The sequence below is a fragment of the Erpetoichthys calabaricus genome, chromosome 16 (genome assembly GCF_900747795.2).
Source record: "Erpetoichthys calabaricus chromosome 16, fErpCal1.3, whole genome shotgun sequence".
Lineage (NCBI taxonomy): Eukaryota > Metazoa > Chordata > Cladistia > Polypteriformes > Polypteridae > Erpetoichthys > Erpetoichthys calabaricus.
In genome coordinates, this window is record NC_041409.2 from 68,892,163 (window position 1) to 68,911,850 (window position 19,688).

General features: G+C 39.6%; 1 protein-coding gene across 1 annotated transcript in view; it reads left to right on the plus strand.

Moving 5' to 3' along the window:
* tmem260 (transmembrane protein 260) overlaps positions 1-19,688 on the plus strand; it is a 90,122-nt gene that overhangs the window by 17,154 nt on the left and 53,280 nt on the right. The window contains 2 exon segments of the mRNA XM_051919746.1: positions 3,198-3,229; positions 5,616-5,767. Coding sequence (XP_051775706.1) covers positions 3,198-3,229; positions 5,616-5,767 — 184 coding nt within the window.

Consider the following 19,688-nt stretch of genomic DNA (forward strand, 5'->3'; position numbering starts at 1 on the left):
GTCACCGATTCTGTTCATAACTTTTATGGACAGAATTTCTAGGCGCAGCCAGGGTGTTGAGGGGGTCCGGTTTGGTGGGCTCAGGATTGGGTCACTGCTTTTTGCAGATGATGTTGTCCTGTTTGCTTCATCAGGCCGTGATCTTCAGCTCTCTCTGGATCGGTTCGCAGCCGAGTGTGAAGCGGCTGGGATGAGAATCAGCACCTCCAAATCCGAGACCATGGTCCTCAACCGGAAAAGGGTGGAGTGCCCTCTCAGGGTTGGTAGCGAGATCCTGCCCCAAGTGGAGGAGTTCAAGTATCTCGGGGTCTTGTTCACGAGTGAGGGAAGAATGGAGCGTGAGATCGACAGGCGGATCGGTGCGGCATCCGCAGTAATGCGGGCGTTGCATCGGTCTGTTGTGGTGAAAAAGGAGCTGAGCCGCAAGGCGAAGCTCTCAATTTACCAGTCGATCTATGTTCCTACCCTCACCTATGGTCATGAGCTATGGGTAGTGACCAAAAGAACGAGATCGCGAATACAAGCGGCTGAAATGAGTTTCCTCCGCAGGGTGTCTGGGCTTTCCCTTAAAGATAGGGTGAGAAGCTCAGTCATCCGGGAGGGGCTCAGAGTAGAGCCGCTGCTCCTCCGCATCGAGAGGAGTCAGATGAGGTGGCTCGGGCATCTGATCAGGATGCCTCCTGGACGCCTCCCTGGTGAGGTGTTCCAGGCACGTCCAACCGGGAGGAGGCCCCGGGGAAGACCCAGGACACGCTGGAGGGACTATGTCTCTCGACTGGCCTGGGAACGCCTTGGGATTCTCCCGGAAGAGCTAGAAGAAGTGGCCGGGGAGAGGGAAGTCTGGGCATCTCTGCTCAAGCTGCTGCCCCCGCGACCCGACCTCGGATAAGCGGGAGACAATGGATGGATGGATGGATCGTAAAGTAAATGCTTCTGAATTAGAACAAATGATCCTTTAGTGATCTAGGCTGGTCTGATGAACTGACAGCTGCCCCTTTCACTCCCTAATTATTGGCAATGCTATAAGCTACAATATTGCTTAAATATAGCATCACCTATTAAAGTTATTCCCTATAATAATGTTTCAGAAACACAGCATGTCCTTTACTCATACCGTGCTATACTTTGCTTTTTTCAAACTTTGCCTATGTTATCCCAACCTGCCAATTTCTACATAAACAGTGAGGCTACTTCCTCTGTGTGCTCAGAGTGTATATTTAGTACATCAGTGCTTGTTTGCAACCCAACAAAGAATGCAGTGGCTTCATGGAAGAGGACATTGACGTGCTAGTCTTCCTTGCAAAAAATTTGAAAGTTACAAAGACATTGTAGTTTATCACAAAATGCAGTGTGCACTGTTTGTATTTATACAAAGCCTTGAAATGTGTTAGTCGTCTGTATGTTACTTTTATTAACTATTGTTTACAAAAGATCACATTAATGTTCTTTTTTACTTGAATGTTTATTTAATGTATGTTTTAATATTTTTATATATACTGTTTGCAAAAGACTGAAAAGTTAGTTGTATTTGTAACATTTTATTGTACTACTTAAGTATTTTTTTTCATCAATGTTTAAAAAAAAAAAAAAAGGTTGACTGGATTTAAACCTCAGTACTTTTTATTGCTTACAGAACTGAATTCATACTTTTTACAAATGATTGCACTGCTTGTTGTATTTGTATTTAATGACTAAAAGTTCTATTATTTGTTTTCAACAATGTTAAGATTAGAATGTGTACAAAATATCAATTTATTTAAATCTGTTTTTATTGAGTTATATACTGCATTGGGTATCGAAAATAGTATCAAATTTCAATACTTAGTATCATATTGATGTCTGAAATTTTGGTACCCTTACAACCCTTCCATTTGTTAAAGACTAGTGTGGCTGGCTAGTTCTTAGTGCTATCTTGATTTAAGCAATCTACTATGTTAATTGTGTTTTATCTACTGTATGGAATTAAAGTAACTGTGATAAGATGTATTATTACTACATATGTTTCGAGCAGTGTGTATGTGAAGCCACCAAAACTACTCAAGGTGGCTGCAGATCAGGTTAAAATGTGAAAGTGACTTGTTGACTACTGCAGCATTATCATTCAAGTCCCACCATAATATGAATTTGCCTGTTTTGAGGCCTAGATTTACTCATTTGTATTGTGTGTTTGCTTATGTTGTAATTTTGAAATATTATACACCATTTAAGGGTGTTGTTTATGATATTTAATGTGACTTATTTAAAATTGTGATTGTTATAACAAAAATGGTAATATAGGAGAAACAACAAAGTATTCTTTCCATTCTTTCCCATTGATGTTTGAAAGAAAGACTAAAGCTATAATTACATAAAAACCCTTAAACATTAAGATTTAGATTTTATCTCAGTCAAACAATTTTCTTAATCATTTATTCATTACATTTCATCTTATCTGCATCATTCATTCATTCATTCATCCATTTTCAAGCTTCTCGTGTCTGTTTCAAGGATGTGGACTTCTCAGATTTGAGGACTAGACTGTAAATGGTATTGTACATTTTGTATTGTTTAGAAGTATCTATCTGAGGAATGCAGCAAAGATTAATTTTAGTTGATGCACTTTTAAAGCCAGGGAATGTATTTCACTTCATAAATAAGCTACAGTATTTGTACATTGATAACACTTAATTTAAAGTGAGCTCTCCTTCAGTGCAGTTGACTTTTCTTTATAATTGAGATTTTTATCAGTTGTCCCAGGTTGGTATATGTCAAAATCATTAAGCAGGGGAGTAGCTGCTGAGTGCCCCACGGGATCTGCAGATTTCCAGTTTACTGTGAACTTTCCTGGTACATCAATTCTTGCCAAACCCAGTTGTCTTGCCTTTGTGTCACATAGTGTCTATGTCTGGTGCTTATGGTCTAACTGTACTGCTGCATTGTGGTCTGGAGGGAAGGTCTGTCTCATCTGGCAGTTTTGGGAGGCAGGCATACAGGAGGGCCACAATAGCGGGGGTCTGGGGAACAAGGAAAGGCAAGATGAAGGCGGCATGTGAGCCGCTTAGGAAATGTCACGCTGGGAAGATTTGCAGGTTTTGATCCAGGCAAATTAATGCAAAACCCCAGTGCAAGTATTTGGATTGGGAAAACTTTGGAGGGGACTCATCTCTTAATAGTAATTATTGGGTTTACATTAATTTCGCTCTTCTTTTTTTCCACAGGAGAGCTGATCACTGCTGCCTGCGAGCTTGGGGTAAGTATTAGCCGTATTGTTTAATCAATTCGCTCATTAACTCTTATAGGCATTAAGGAAGTTTAATTAATCTGCTTTTGCCCATGCTTAATTTACTTTGAGGCTACAGGTTTTTTTTTTTTTTTTTATACACTTTTTTTTTTTTTTTTTATACCAACTTAGAAGTACAGAATGCTATAATTTGCAACCAGTTTCTTAAATCCAATTAAAGTCAATGGTGAAGCTACGGCTTTTGTAGGCTTTGCCTTATGTATGGTATAAGGCTTATTATAGCCTGCCTTTTTTGTGTGTATAAGCTGGGAAGAATGAACTAAATCGGGTTAACAGTTCTAATAAGTTTTATTATTTAATAAAGTTTATTACGCCGTTGTGATCCTTTTAGGGAGACTGTGTCTATGTCACTATGCCAGTAATCCAACAGTTATGGAAGCAGTCAGTGTGGCCCACCAGCCTTTATGCTTATCTGCTTGGTGTTCACATCTCACTGTAGTTATCAAATGTTGCTTGCTTTTCAGATATAGATTAAAATGTGATGAATTTAACACTCTTCTCTTTCTGTACTTACTGCCTTTAAGAGGAGGAGTAGTAGTCTTGCAAACCAATTTCTAGTCCATTTCCACTATGAGAGAGATTGATAAAATGTCTGAATAAGTCCTGGTGTTGCTTGATGTCTGCTGGTATATCTATTTTTAAAAATGATATACCATATTAAATTAAACTAAATACCAGCAAATACGTGTTGTAGTGTGCTATGACACGCTTGATGAAATTTCAGAAAAGTCAATTGCATGAAGAAGTTTATCTTTCATTTCTCCAGTACAGCTGAAGAACAACAAAGGTAAATGTGCCCATATGTACAATTCTTTAGTGAAGTATTCAAGTGAACAGTCAACCGGCAGTGTACATTTCATTTCCTTGGACTGTGTCAGTCCTCTCTGCATAAACATTTTTTTTTTGTCACAGACATCACTAGCAATGATGACATTTAGCATCCTACACACACTTGCTGAACAGAATGTTTAGTGTGGAATTTTAAGAATAATGATGAAGTAACTGAATTTTAATTTAAAGAGTAAACCAGCACTGTATACTCATATACAGTTAAAGGCAGGTGGACACATTCTGCTGTCATATGAAACATTAATTTAGAACAGTGTTTCCCATGTTCAGTCCTAGGTGACCCATGTGGCTGCAAGTTTTTATTCCCACCAGTTTCACAATCAGTGTATCATTCACACTTTTAACTGATCCCATTGTTTAGTCAGCAACCGTTTTTTTATCTTGTTATAAGAAATTCTGAAACATATTTTTGCCAGAACTTTAACACTTAAAGTTTTCTTTGCTGTTATCTTTTTAATTTACCCTGTTCTATTGGGTTTGCACACTTTATTGTATCCAAATGCTGGTGCTGGGCATTGATCAGTGGAGATGCATTTATTTCAGTGCCATATTCATTTTTCTGCACTTCAAGAAAGTGAAAATGGTGCTTGAATTATTGTACCTCTTTAGTATTCAGTTTTGTTTTACAACTGTATCTGCACTGGTACAGAAATAGCTACATTTAAAAAATGGCAAAAAGTATGCATTTAAATATGTGTCAAAGAATACAAAAAAATTATTAATTTTATACAAATATTTGTAGGCAAGATGATTACACAATGAGATCAATTAAAACGTATAATGATGAATAGATTGTGAAATTGGTTAAAATAAAAACCTGTAGCCATGGAGTTCTCTCATGAGTGAATGTAAATACTACTGATTTAGGATATTGACATTGACTGGATTGTGAGAGTTAGCACAACAGGACTTGTGCTTGTGTGTGTGTGTGTGTGTGTTAGTGAGTGAGTGAGTGAGTGAGAGAGAGAGAGAGTTAGGTTGCAGCTGAAAATATTTTGAGAGTGCCAGAACTCCATTAAAATTAAAACACTGATCGTTCTGTTTTCCTGCCTTTCTGTGGATTTGCAGCCCTGATTGGTTCCTGTCTTGTGTCTGATGCCATACTATAATCTCCTGACAACCTCAAATTGTAATAATTTGGTTTAATAAAAATGGGCCGATAAATATTATCTTTGTCAACCTTACCATTTTGTGATATGTTGTTGCCTATAGTTTTACTCTAAGTATATTTTTATAGTTTTCATTTACTTATTTATAGTGCTTATTATTAAGTTCTGCCCTGTGTCCCTGCCCTGGATAAGTGGGTTGGGAAAATGGAAAAGAATGGATTGTTAAAGTTACTGTATTTAAAGAAAGTTTATTATTTTTCGTCTGTTAAATTTAAGCAAGCTAAGCATGAAGGTTTGATAGTGTATTGATATTTTCACTTTAATGATCACTATTACCATGGTTAAAATTAATACAGTATCTTACTTAACTTTTACAGGTGGCCCACCCTCCAGGGTACCCTCTGTTCACTTTACTTGCTTACCTGGCTTCTAAACTAACTTTCTTGAAATCTCCAGCATATTGTGTCAACTTGCTTAATAGCCTGCTGGGTGCAATGTCGAGTGCTGCCCTGTGCTTTGCAACTTACAGGTAGGTGAAAGTGTCAGACTTAGTTATTACTTTTTCCCCAGTTTAGAATTCAAATTTATATCACACTAGGGACATGCAGATGACTTTTAATCAATTCATATTTTAAGTTCTTTGTAGAGTACACCCCCTTATTTATTTTATAAAATACTGATTTTTCAGAATTAATTCTGTTAACTTTGGCAGTAAATGTTGAGATATCTTAATCATTTCCTTAAAACTATTGTGTGGTTTCCTGATATTTAAGTACAGGTGTTGGTGCAAGTTTTAGGTGTATAGTCACCAGGATTTTTATGACTGATTGTTCTTTTTTGAAAAAATCTCTTTGATAATTCAAAGTGAGCTTGTATGTCTTTTAAACATGTTTTCAGTTGGTAAAATTAAATGGGCGAAGAATTGATACAGTCTTGTGTACATTCAATAACTCTTGCTACTAAACAGGAACATCTGCTGGTAGAGTGCAGAGCATTGCACAAATATGTGTTTAACCAAGTTATGTGCTAATGATTTAACTCAGTTTTTTCCATTATTTTCTTTGTAATTGCCCTTTATTCTTGACTGTTACCAGTATACATTACTTTCAACCATTGCCTGTACTGATGACTGAATTAGACTGAATTAGAAGAGACAGTTAGTTCATTTTTAGTGTTTTTAATTTTAATTTCCCCCAAACACACATTGCTTTTTTCCATATTGTAGATGAGATGTGTTTATAAAGTCGCAATTTTTCTTGAAATTTTTCATGAAGCTTCTAGTTTCTTGGCAGGTCTTTCTATCACCTGTAAAATTGTTCGAATAAATTTAATATCTGCAATGGTGAAAAGCACCAATGTGCCACAGTTGTCTTTACAGATAATGGAACAGCATTTCACTCTGAAATATTGTGCTTTGCCCTCTCAAATTTGGTGCACAAAGTTTCAGAATGATTTGTGCATTCATGCAGTAGGTCTTGCAGATATCAAAGTGGTCATGCAAAAATACTTTTTATACCCTCATCAACTCTATTTAATTTAGACTTTATAAACAGAAAGCCTGTTCTTATTGGGCTGTTTATTATAAGCTTTATTTTATAGTTAAATATATTACTGATTTGGTTCTGGGAAATGAGGAAGCTTGCTGTTAAAATCATGCATAGCTCTTTGAATGTTGCTGGATTGCTTTATTCAGGGAAAGAGAATGGAAAATGAAGTCTGTTTTACATGACTTAATTTGCCACAGCTCTGCCAGGCACTGATGAATTTTAGGACCCATATACAATAGCGGTGCTGGGCTGTGTAATATTTTGTTTTTTCAGTTAAATGTGTTTTATTATTTCATCATCTCCTACATCTTCACCTACCTTGTACTTTGCACCCAGTGCTGCTAAGAGATACTCCTGACATCATCACACAGCAAGCTCACACAGTGGAGATATGGATGGAAAAATTGCAGATAATGCTGAAAAATACCAGTTATGCTGAGCTAGAAGTAAATTCATGAGATAGAATTATTTAATGATATATAATAATCAAGAATAATTGCATAAAATCTTTGAAATATTAAAATATTCTATTTAAAATGTTTAGGTCTAAATATTTTTGGTTGTAATAGAAATTTGACATTTTTCACCCTCTGATAGGGGGCTGAATCCTTAGTAAAGGATCAAAAATAACCTCATATTCCTAATTCTTAATTCAAATTGTCAAAAAAACAATACCCCACATGCTTATGTTTGACATTTGTCATTTTTAACCTTCTGTGACGGGATCTAAGGGTGTACTCACACTAGGCACATTTGTTTCGTACTGTGCCCAAGCATGATTGTCCCCCTCCTTACTCCCTGCTGGCCTGCACTCACACCGCACTTAATGTTCTGGGCCTGGGCACGCTTTCGTAATGATCATGCGATTTTGTGTAAAGCCAAAACAAAATCGAACACAGAGTGACAGCATGCATGATTTTACTTATTTTGTGCTTGTTTTGGAGTTGCGTAGGGCAGGATAACGCTCTGCCTTCTTACAAATTTGTTGAGTGTGCAGTGCAGTGTTTTGCTGTTAATCATGCTGCACGTACGAGAAGATTTTATGGTGACGATATTAAGGGAGGAATTTGCAGTTTTTCTTGCCAACTACAATTCATGTTCATGTGTGAGGTGAGAATAAAAACTTGTTTTTAACTGAAAAGATTTTGAACCACCTCTTCCAAGCAGGCCAGTACACTGTACTGTTGGACTGGCATGCAGCGATCACACTAGTCAAATAAACTAGACTTTTCAGGGTTACATGCTCACAAACATACTCTGGTGCGGAACAAATTGCCAGAGTGAGTACACCCTTAAAGAACCAGGATCACTGGTAAGGAATCAAATATCATAAACCTAAAAATAGTATAAAATGACACTCCACATGCCTATATTATCAATCCATATTTTTTTGAAGGTGTGTATAAATAAAGGAGTAACTTTGATCCCTCATTTCCCATTTGGGAGTGAACCCCTGGGATCTGTTGATTTGATATGCACAACTTCAAGTCCTTTTGATCCTTTTCACTTAAGACACCTATTGTTTTACTCTTTATCATAAGGGTGTAATTTCTTGTATAAAATACAATCTGGAAATTGCCTAAAAATTAGGTTTGTTTAGATCTAGAGGGCCAAAAATAGGTGGGAACCCCAAAAAACCTGGCATCTTGCATAACTAGACATCAAGAGGTGTTGAGTGGTAATATGTGGTTGTTTTTTCATACCAGTGAGACAGGAGGTGTCAGACAAAAAAAAAAAAAACCAATTGATTTCAAAGCATTCATAAGTGATTCTTTTTGTATTTTTGAGGGGTGAGTGACACTTACCAAGTTTGTTACTACAGTTGTGCTTGAAAGTTTGTGAACCCTGTAGAATTTTTTATATTTCTGCATAAATATGACCTAAAACATCATCAGATTTTCACTCAAGTCCTAAAAGTAGATAAAGAGAAACCAGTTAAACAAATGAGACAAAAATATTATACTTCGTCATTTATTTATTAAGGAAAATTATCGAATATTACATATTTGTGAGTGGCAAAAGTATGTGAACCTTTGCTTTCAGTATCTGGTGTGACCCCCCTTTGCAGCAATAACTGCAACTAAACGTTTCTGGTAACTGTTGATCAGTCCTGTACGCCGGCTTGGAGGAATTTTAGCCATTCCTCTGTACAGAACAGCTTCAGCTCTGGGATGTTGGTGGGTTTCCTCACATTAACTGCTCGCTTCAGGTCCTTCCACAACATTTCGATTGGATTAAGGTCAGGACTTTAACTTGTCCATTCCAAAACATTAACTTTATTCTTCTTTAACCATTCTTTGGTAGAACGATTTGTGTGCTTAGGGTCATTGTCTTGCTGCATGACTCACCTTCTCTTGAGATTCAGTTCATGGACAAATGTCTTGACATTTTCCTTTAGAATTCTCTGATATAATTCAGAATTCATTGTTCCATCAATGAAGGCAAGCCGTCCTGGCCCAGATGCAGCAAAACAGGCCCAAACCATGATACTACCACCACCATGTTTCACAGATGGGATAAGGTTCTTATGCTGGAATGCAGTGTTTTCCTTTCTCCAAACATAACGCTTTTCATTTAAACCAAAAAGTTCTATTTTGGTCTCATCTGTCCACAAAACATTCTTCCAATAGCCTTCCGGTTTGTCCACGTGATCTTTAGCAAACTGCAGATGAGCAGCAATGTTTTTTTTGGAGAGCAGTGGCTTTCTCCTTGCAACCCTGCCATGCATACCATTGTTGTTCAGTGTTCTTCTGATGGTGGACTCATGAACATGAACATTAGCCAATGTGAGAGAGGCCTTCAGTTGCTTAGAAGTTACCTTGGGGTCCTTTGTGACCTCACAGACAATTACACGCCTTGCTCTTGGAGTGATCTTTGTTGGTCAACCGCTCCTGGGGAGGGTAACAATGGTCTTGAATTTCCTCCATTTGTACACAATCTGTCTGACTGTGGATTGGTGGATTCCAAACTCTTTAGAGATGGTTTTATAACCTTTTCCAGCCTGATGAGCTTCAACAACTCTTTTTCTGAGGTCCTCAGAAATCTCCTTTGTTCGTGCCATGATACACTTCCACAAACGTGTTGTGAAGAGCAGACTTTGATAGATCCCTGTTCTTTAAATAACACAGGGTGCCCACTCACACCTGATTGTCATCCCATTGATTGAAAACACCTGACTCTAATTTCACCTTCAAACTAACTGCTAATCCTAGAGGTTCACATACTTTTGCCACTCACAAATATGTAATATTCGATCATTTTCCTCAATAAATAAATGACCAAGTATAATATTTTTGTCTCATTTGTTTAACTGGTTTCTCTTTATCTACTTTTAGGACTTGAGTGAAAATCTGATGATGTTTTAGGTCATATTTATGCAGAAATTTAGAAAATTCTAAAGGGTTCACAAACTTTCAAGCACAACTGTATGTTGGTCTACTCTTGCACATTAAGATTAACACATACACGGATGCACACACGCACACAGATCTAATTCACACAACTACGTATGAGTGATGCCTAACTACCAGTCACTCTTTAGTATTCCACATAGGATCCCATCCACATAAATAAGTTAGAGGGATGTTACATGCCTATCACTCCTCAGTACTCCCTGTAGGGACTCTCTGTTACCAGTACTAAAAAACATATGGGTGTCTCCAAGACACATGAAGGCTCAGCAGCCTTTGGTTATGTGTTGCTTACTAAAAAATGCAGACGTGAGTGTCAATAGGCGTTGCATCCTAGGAACCTCAACTATTATAATATAAGTTACCTCAACTATTCTATAACATTTCAGTAATTATTTACCGCTCTAATGCTGATCTTCCTGATCATAAAATAGGTTATTACGATAGCAGTTGATGAGAAGAATTCATTGTTAATTGCAGAATTATAGTATTTGAGTTTTTCTCTAGAGTGCCTCTTTCCCTTGCACAATTTGGCTCAAAAACTAATCAGCATATTGTCATCTCATAACTGGCTTAAGTGTCAAGTTTGTTATTTTTCTATCCAGTATTTTTAGCTCTAGACTGTACTGGCTTAAGTGTCAAGTTTGTTATTTTTCTATCCAGTATTTTTAGCTCTAGACTGTCCGCAAGAAACTGTGACACGCAGACACACACACACACACCCATCATTGACATATCGATGTTTTTGGTATCAGGGGACCCATTGAAAGCATTGAAATCTGTTGAAAACTGGAGATCAAAATTTTGGATGAATCTAAAGCTTTCTAAAGCTTCTGTCCTGGGTAACTGCTTCTTGCAGGGAAATCATGGAGGTTACTGGCAGGATTGGCACTGCAGCCACTGTAAAAAATAAGTAAATAAATAAATAAAAACTTCCCAAAGCTCTGAGAGGACTTCTTTCTGCACTCTGCAGGAATAGCTTTGCTGCGCTCACATTATGAAAAGGGCATAGTGAACTCCCATCCCTGATAGAATCAAAAACATTGGCGAGCCAATGGGGTCAGGCCTGTTGGGGATCAGAACTGGTGTGGTGCTGTGATGTCACCCACTGCACGGCAGCACTCTGTTTCCAATTTGAGGCAGCCCATCCAGGTAGGCATCTTGATTGTCTTGTCTCTCAATTAAGATGATCATCTTCCTCTGCTGTTGGGTGAGACTTGTAAATTCCGCATTACAGTGGCCGCGCTCTCTGAGGTGTGCAGACCTGGGACTGGCCAGACCTCTGTAGGTGGGTACACCGTTTATTGGTCTGGTCGCTCTGATGGCTGTCATACTCGGGGAGTAGCTGTTTGCTGTAGCGGATTGGCTCCTTCCAGTGGTGTCCGATGTTACTCCTTTCAACGAGCACATTATGAGACTCAGATTACGGCACTCTCTGGGTGCCTTGTCTGTTGTCTGAGTGTATGCTCCGACCGCGGTGAGGGATGTTTCTGTGAGGGAGACATTTTATTCACAACTTCGCTTAGTGCCTGCCCGTGACGTGACACTCTTCTGGTCATGGGTGACTTCAATGCAACCATTGGCACTGACAGGGCTGGTTATGAGGATTGTGTCAGTCCCCATGGGTCTGGTGACCATGGTGAAAGTGGTTGTATGTTCCTTGACTTTGCAAAAGGTCAGAGGCTGCAGATTGCTGGATTCTGGTTCCAGCACCCTGAGCTGCATCGTTGGACTTGGTACAAGAATCCCTCCTCCATCGCGGGGGTTGCGTTCCAGAACCCCCCGCGAAAGGTGAAAATCCGCAAAGTAGAAACCATATGTTCATATGGTTCTTTTTATATATTTTAAGCCCTTATAAACTGTCCCACACTATTATAAACATTTCCCGCACAATTATACAGCATAAACCCTTTGTATTCTCTTAGATATTAGGTAAGATTCGTTGAAATTATGTCTGTAAACACAGTTTATATACAGTAAAACCTAAATATTATTTTAAAGATATCGAGCGTCTCCGATATCACATATGTTACAGCCATTATGACAGACAGGCCACCAGCAATAAATACGTACAATGCAAGAAAAATTGTATACAGTAAAATGTGTGCACAGTTTCACTAAACTATGTACATGTAATAAGTACTGTACGTAGATAATTAATTATGGTTACTCACCAACAATGACAGGACGACTTGTCCGATAACGATGAATTTAATTTTACTGCACAACAAAGGAGAGCGTTACAGCTCTTCTAAAGGAGCCTCTTCAGGCGATTGTGTAGCATCGCCGTTGTTCTTCTTCTTGCAGTCTTCAATCCAAATCCCTAAAGCAGATTCCATCCAGACTACTGCCTTATCAAGTCCACTTGCAACTTGTTTTACGCCCTGGTTAAAGTACACTGCGGCTGTAGATATTGTATGCTTTTCCTCCTTTTTAAATAAAAAGAATCGTGGACTCATGCCGTAATGGTGTCCTGCAGCGGTGTAGCTGTTCCCTTCCTTCAACATATCCAAAACTTTTACCTTTTCTGCAATCATTTGCATCTTCTGTTGGCGCTTGGACACGGCCCCTGAAGCAGTAGCAGGAGCACGTTAATGCTGAATGAGTGAGATGAGACTTCCTGGTTAATGCAGCACTCCGTCGCTGAGCCAATCAGCACACAGGAACTTTAACTGTGTGCTCTGATTAGGTAGCTTCTCAGTCATCCGCCAATAGCGTCCCTTGTATGAAATCAACTGGGCAGACCAACTGAGGAAGCATGTACCAGAAGTAAAAAGACCCATTGTCCGCAGAAACCCGCGAAGAAGCGAGAAATCTGAGTTATATATTTAGATATGCTTACATATAAAATCCGCGATAGAGTGAAGCAGCGAAAGTTGAAGCGCGATGTAGCGAGGGATTACTGTACTCCAATACTGGTGGTGTGGGGAAGAAGATTGATCACATCCTCATGGGCAGACGCTGGAGGCTCTTACAAAACTGCTGGGTCTACAGAAGTGCCCAGTTTTTGAATTCTGACCACAGACTTGTTGTTGCTACTCTGAAGAGCCAGCTTAGGTCCAGTAGGCTACCACCTACTATGAAAATGAGGCTGGACCTGGACAGACTCCAAGATCAGGCTGTTTCTGATGACTTTATATGCAGTTTGTGTGAGGAACTTATGGACTTGGGTGCGACTGCCGATCCTAATGTGATGTGGGAGACCTTCTGTGACAAGACCCTGAAGGTTGCTGAGGGTTATGTTGGTGTTCCCAGTGTTCCCAGATGGAGGTGTTTCATCTTGCAGGACACTCTGGATATCATCAATAGGGGTCACAGTGCACAGCTTGATGGCAACTCCAGTCTGTACTGGGAACTGAGAAGGATGGCTGTGAGGGCTCTGAGGGCAGATAAGGAGGTGTTTGTTACAGGAATCTGTGAGCAAGTGAACACTATCTATGGTCTAATGACCCACGTCCTGATTACAGAGGAATCAAAGCATTATGTACATCTGAAATGTGTTCCTCGGAAAGTCACAGTCAGGGCTGCTGATGGAATAGTCCTTACGGATGACACTACAGTTGTGACCCACTGGGCTGGCTACTTTGAGCAGCTGTTTAAAGCTGATCCTCTGGCTAGGATGTTGCATATCTCTGGGTCCTCGGTTCTTGGGGCTTATCCTCCAATTAGCTGTGAACCACTCAGTCTCGCTGAGATTGCACAGGTGGTGAACCAGCTGAGGGTTGGGAAGGCTGCAGGAATCTGTGGTATCCAGGGTGAACTTTTCCAGGTGTTAAGGCTTTTCTGCTGGCATAGCAAGCAATATTTGCTTCCATTTGGCACATCATCCCAACTGACTAGAAAATGGGACTTGTTATACCTATTTGGAAAGGGAAGGGTGATCGCTTGGATTGTGGCAACTACAGGGGGATAACTCTGCTTTTGGTGCTGGGTAAGGCCCTTGCTAGGGTCATCCTTAGTAGGATCCACCAGTGACTGGAACAGTTTGGTTTTACGCCTAAGAAGTCTAACATTGACCGCATCCTGGCACTGAGGGTTTTCATGGAGCACAAACGTGAATATCGGCAGAGTTTCTTTGCAGCCTTTGTCGATTTTTGTAAAGTGTTCGACTCAGTTGATTGAGCTGTCTTGTAGGACATCCTGAGACTTTGTGGGATCACCTCAAGTTTGCTGGATATCATCGCCGGCCTGTACACTGGTACTGTGAGTGCCTTGCAGAGTGGAGGCAAAACCTCTACATTTTTCCCTGTTGATTCTGGGATTCGACTGGGGTGTGTTCTTGCTCCTACTGTGTTCAATGCTTGCGTAGACTAGGTGTTAGGCAATGTCTTGAGGTCCAGCGGCTGTGGGGCATCTGTTTTTGAAGAAAGATTCACTGATTCTGACTTTGCTGATGATGCTGTGATCTTCACGACGTCAATGGAGGCTCTGCTGCATGGGTGCTCTTAGCTTGTACAATGATAATGATGCTAATGTTTTAGTATATGCTTTCAGCTAGCTCATACTTTTTAGCAAAGAATTGTCTGGTAATCTATTAATAACTGACTGAACAGGAGAGTTAAATAAAACCAAGTAAAATGTGTTTAATTAATCATTTAGCATATTATTCAAAACGGAGATGCACATAGTATTTGAGATTTTAAAGATAATAGTTGTGCATTAAAATTGCTTATTTATATACATTATAGAAATATTAAAGGTAGTTTCAAGCCTGTTGGTTTAGGGGAGTTCCTTTACACATTGAGAATAAAACCAATTTTTATGAAGACAAGCTTTGTTTTAAAGCTCTTGCTTCTTGAACATAATGAGCGGTTGCTAACCATTGAGAAAAAAGAAACTATTTGTTTTTACCATAGCAGGTAAATGTAACCTATAATGCATCATGTAACCCAGGCATGTCAAACACGTGGCCCGCAACAGAAATCTGTGTGGCCCGCATGATAGATCCTAGTTAGCACTAAACTTGTACAAAATGATTACTATCGTTTGTGATTGAATCATTCTGCATCTTCGCCGTTACTTATTGACTTTTCTTACTTCTGCCTTCTGACAAAAGCGCGTTTTCCCATGGCATTATGGTACCGGAAACGTCATCTGTTAGTATACCCACGAGCCTTGTTCAATGTTAATGAGCTGCAACGTCACAACTGAAATTCTAGGCTGCAGCAGCCTGGCAGCAGGGGCGGCCTTAGGCATGTGCAAACTGTGCACCTGCACAGGGCTGCCATGCCAATATATATTGAATATAAAACAGAAAGAGAGAATAACGACACAGCTGACGGCAATGTGGCCGAAAAACATTATGTTTCTTGTTAATTAGTACGTTGTATTTACTAATGTCGCTCGAGTTGGAGCAGTAAGCTATATGTAGTATTATAACGTTCTGCCGTAATAAGAATATCATGGGCCGCCACTTCGTTTTCAAGTTACGGACACACGCATATAGAATCGTGTTATGAGCATGAGGCAGCTATGCAGTGTCCGCAACGGACGTGGTCATCCGCCGTGCATAAGATACCATATTGACATTGGCGGGTGAAGTGGCCACCGATTCTTTCTCTGCCCAGGGCCACCATGAGCCGCCCCTGGCAGGCTACACTACTGGCTGGGCTGCTGAGACTGGCCACTGGGCAGAACTGACCATCACGTGTAGTAATTGCTCGCATATTTTCACGTTTTTTTTGCTCTAGTTTTATGTAATTTTGTGCTAGTATTGTAACGAACAGTTAGTGCAGACTACAGCTGAAGATCTGAAGTGGACACGCGAGAAGTTGGTGAGTTGTTTATTAACAAATTTTTGTGATTTTGAGTTTGTAAAATTAGTGTAGGTCAGGGGGCTTTTTGCATATCAATCTATTTTACAATATAAACTTTGAAGTAAACTTAGTAAAGTAAAATTTGATTTTTGGAGGATTTTGAGCAATGAATTCAGTGAGCGTTTTCGTAATTTAAGTTCACACGAACAGGACTTTGCGCTGTTTACGTCACCATACTCTTACAACGTTGAGAATGCGCCTGAGAATATCTAAATGCAATTGATTGAACTACAGTCAGATTCTATTCTGAAAGCAAAATACAACGAAGTTGGTGTGCCAGGCTTGTATGCTTACCTGCCACCCTCGTATGTGCAGATCCATAAGTTGGCATCGAGAGTACTGTCTATGTTCGGAAGCACTTACCTTTATGAGCAATTGTTTTCGTTAATGAAAGCTACCAAAACCCCACATCGCTCAAGACTTACCGTCGAGCACCTTTCATCCCTCATAAAAGTTGTAGCTGTACAAGATTTCAAGCCCGATATTGACGAACTGGTTACTAACAAGAGATGCCAAGTGTCGGGACAAAAGAAATAGATCTCACACTGTAAGACTCCTATATAAGCAATGAATATAATATAATGAATATAATATAATAATATAAGGACCTAGCTAAGAGGCTAAGACTCTTAATTGTACGCTGTTGTACGGAGATTGTATGGAAATAAATTGCTTTTCTTTAAACTTAAGTGTTACATTTTTTTAAAGTTTTCAGTATTGGAAAGAATGCTACAGTAACTTTGTATAATAGTATTTGTTACAGTGTGGCCTACTGACGCACGTACAGTGCATCTGGAAAGTATTCACAGCGCATCACTTTTTCCACATTTTGTTATGTTACAGCCTTATTCCAAAATGGATTAAATTCATTTTTTTCCTCAGAATTCTACACACAACACCCCATAATGACAACATGAAAAAAGTTTACTTGAGGTTTTTGCAAATTTATTAAAAATAAAAAAACTGAGAAATCACATGTACATAAGTATTCACAGCCTTTGCTCAATACTTTGTCGATGCACCTTTGGCAGCAATTACAGCCTCAAGTCTTTTTGAATATGATGCCACAAGCTTGGCACACCTATCCTTGGCCAGTTTCGCCCATTCCTCTTTGCAGCACCTCTCAAGCTCCATCAGGTTGGATGGGAAGCTTCGGTGCACAGCCATTTTAAGATCTCTCCAGAGATGTTCAATCGGATTCAAGTCTGGGCTCTGGCTGGGCCACTCAAGGACATTCACAGAGTTGTCCTGAAGCCACTCCTTTGATATCTTGGCTGTGTGCTTAGGGTCGTTGTCCTGCTGAAAGATGAACCGTCGCCCCAGTCTGAGGTCAAGAGCGCTCTGGAGCAGGTTTTCATCCAGGATGTCTCTGTACATTGCTGCAGTCATCTTTCCCTTTATCCTGACTAGTCTCCCAGTCCCTGCCACTGAAAAACATCGCCACAGCATGATGCTGCCACCACCATGCTTCACTGTAGGGATGGTATTGGCCTGGTGATGAGCGGTACCTGGTTTCCTCCAAACGTGAGTTCAATCTTTGTCTCGTCAGACCAGAGAATTTTCTTTCTCATAGTCTGAGAGTCCTTCAGGTGCCTTTTGGCAAACTCCAGGCGGACTGCCATGTGCCTTTTACTAAGGAGTGGCTTCCATCTGGCCTCTCTACCATACAGGCCTGATTGGTGGATTGCTGCAGAGATGGTTGTCCTTCAGGAAGGTTCTCCTCTCTCTACAGAGGACCTCTGGAGCTCTGACAGAGTGACCATCGGGTTCTTAGTCACCTCCCTGACTAAGGCCCTTCTCCCCCGATCGCTCAGCTTAGATGGCCGGTCAGCTCTAGGAAGAGTCCTGGTGGTTTTGAACTTCTTACACTTACGGATGATGGAGGCCACTGTGCTCATTGGGACCTTCAAAGCAGCAGAAATTTTTCTGTAACCTTCCCCAGATTTGTGCCTTGAGACAATCCTGTCTCGGAGGTCTACAGACAGTTCCTTTGACTTCATGCTTGGTTTGTGCTCTGACATGAACTGTCAACTGTGGGACCTTATATAGACAGGTGTGTGCCTTTCCAAATCATGTCCAATCAACTGAATTTACCACAGGTGGAATCCAGTTAAGCTGCAGAAACATCTCAAGAATGATCAGGGGAAACAGGATGCACCTGAGCTCAATTTTGAGCTTCATGGCAAAGGCTGTGAATACTTATGTACATGTGCTTTCTCAGTTTTTTTATTTTTAATAAATTTGCAAAAACCTCAAGTAAACTTTTTTCACGTTGTCATTATGGGGTGTTGTGTGTAGAATTCTGAAGAAAAAAATGAATTTAATCCATTTTGGAATAAGGCTGTATCATAACAAAATGTGGAAAAAGTGATGCGCTGTGAATACTTTCCGGATGCACTGTATGGCAGTCGAAGCAGCCCACCAATGGTAATGAGTTTGACGTGCCTGAAGTAACCTACTGTTAAATTCGGTTATATCCTTGAAACCCAACATGTTGATGCTTGATGGCCTGTACAATACATAAGAGACATTAATATCATTTTAAATTGCACATCAATTGCTGACTATTTAAAAATAATTTCAAATCTATTATGGATACATACATATTTGAACGGGATCTCTTTTGACAACTGCCATTCTTTTTCTAGATATGGATAGTTGTATTTATTTTTTCTTTTAACCACTTAGCTTTTTGCTATACATGATAGACTGCCACATTATTTCTTTTTGAATTGAGCTGTTCAAAGCTGCTGAAATGCTGCAGTGTTCATGAAACCATATATTTCTTTTTGAATTTGTCTCATCCATCCAATTTTAAAAAATTATTCTAATCTGCTTTCATCCAGATTATTGTCTGCCTCACAGGCATCTTTGAATTTCCTCAGCAGAACACTTCCAACATTTTTACAATCGAATGTGGCTGCAGGTGAAGATCAGTGTAGTTACTTTCATAGGTGCCAACTGAGGGAGACATCCCATGTCGTGACAGTAGCCAAATCTTGTAGTTGGGTCTCCCACATGTTGGTGGCTGGCCACAAGAGAGCATTACTCTGCAGCTGTAAGTTATGGCTTGGGAAAAAATGCAATGTTTCGTTATTCTGAAGATCACTTGGCAGCATGTGGCATTTGGTACATGGTATTAATCAATATGTATTTGTGGTGATTCCATTGAATTTGTTCATTACTTTTTAGTATGTTATATGAAAAGGTAAACTATATGCTTTTTTACTTTCAAGCATTAAAGCCAGTAGTTGTTAACTCTTGGCTGCGTATGAAAAGTGAAGTAAAATAAGGAGTGGCTTAGAGCTTAGTCGTCGTTTTGAGATCCTTACACACTAGCCTGCCAATGGCTAGGCTGAAAAGCAAGTGTAAAAAGTTTAATAATTTCTCTTTGCATTTACAGTGAGAGACTTATCCTGAATTTATCTGAATGAATAAATATGAAGCACTGAGGGTCCATGGTCCACTCCCGTTAGACTACTAAATTTTAAGTTGCATATTACTGTTGAAGCAGGATAGATTCTTTTGATGCTTGGTCGTTTGTTATAGCTTCATTGAATATTTTATTACATCATTTATCTGGGGTCTAGTGCACTTGTTTTCCTGATTTGACTCTTAAACCCATAGTATAGGAAGTATGGTTAATTTTACTCCTAATTGTGAGGTTCAAAAGAACA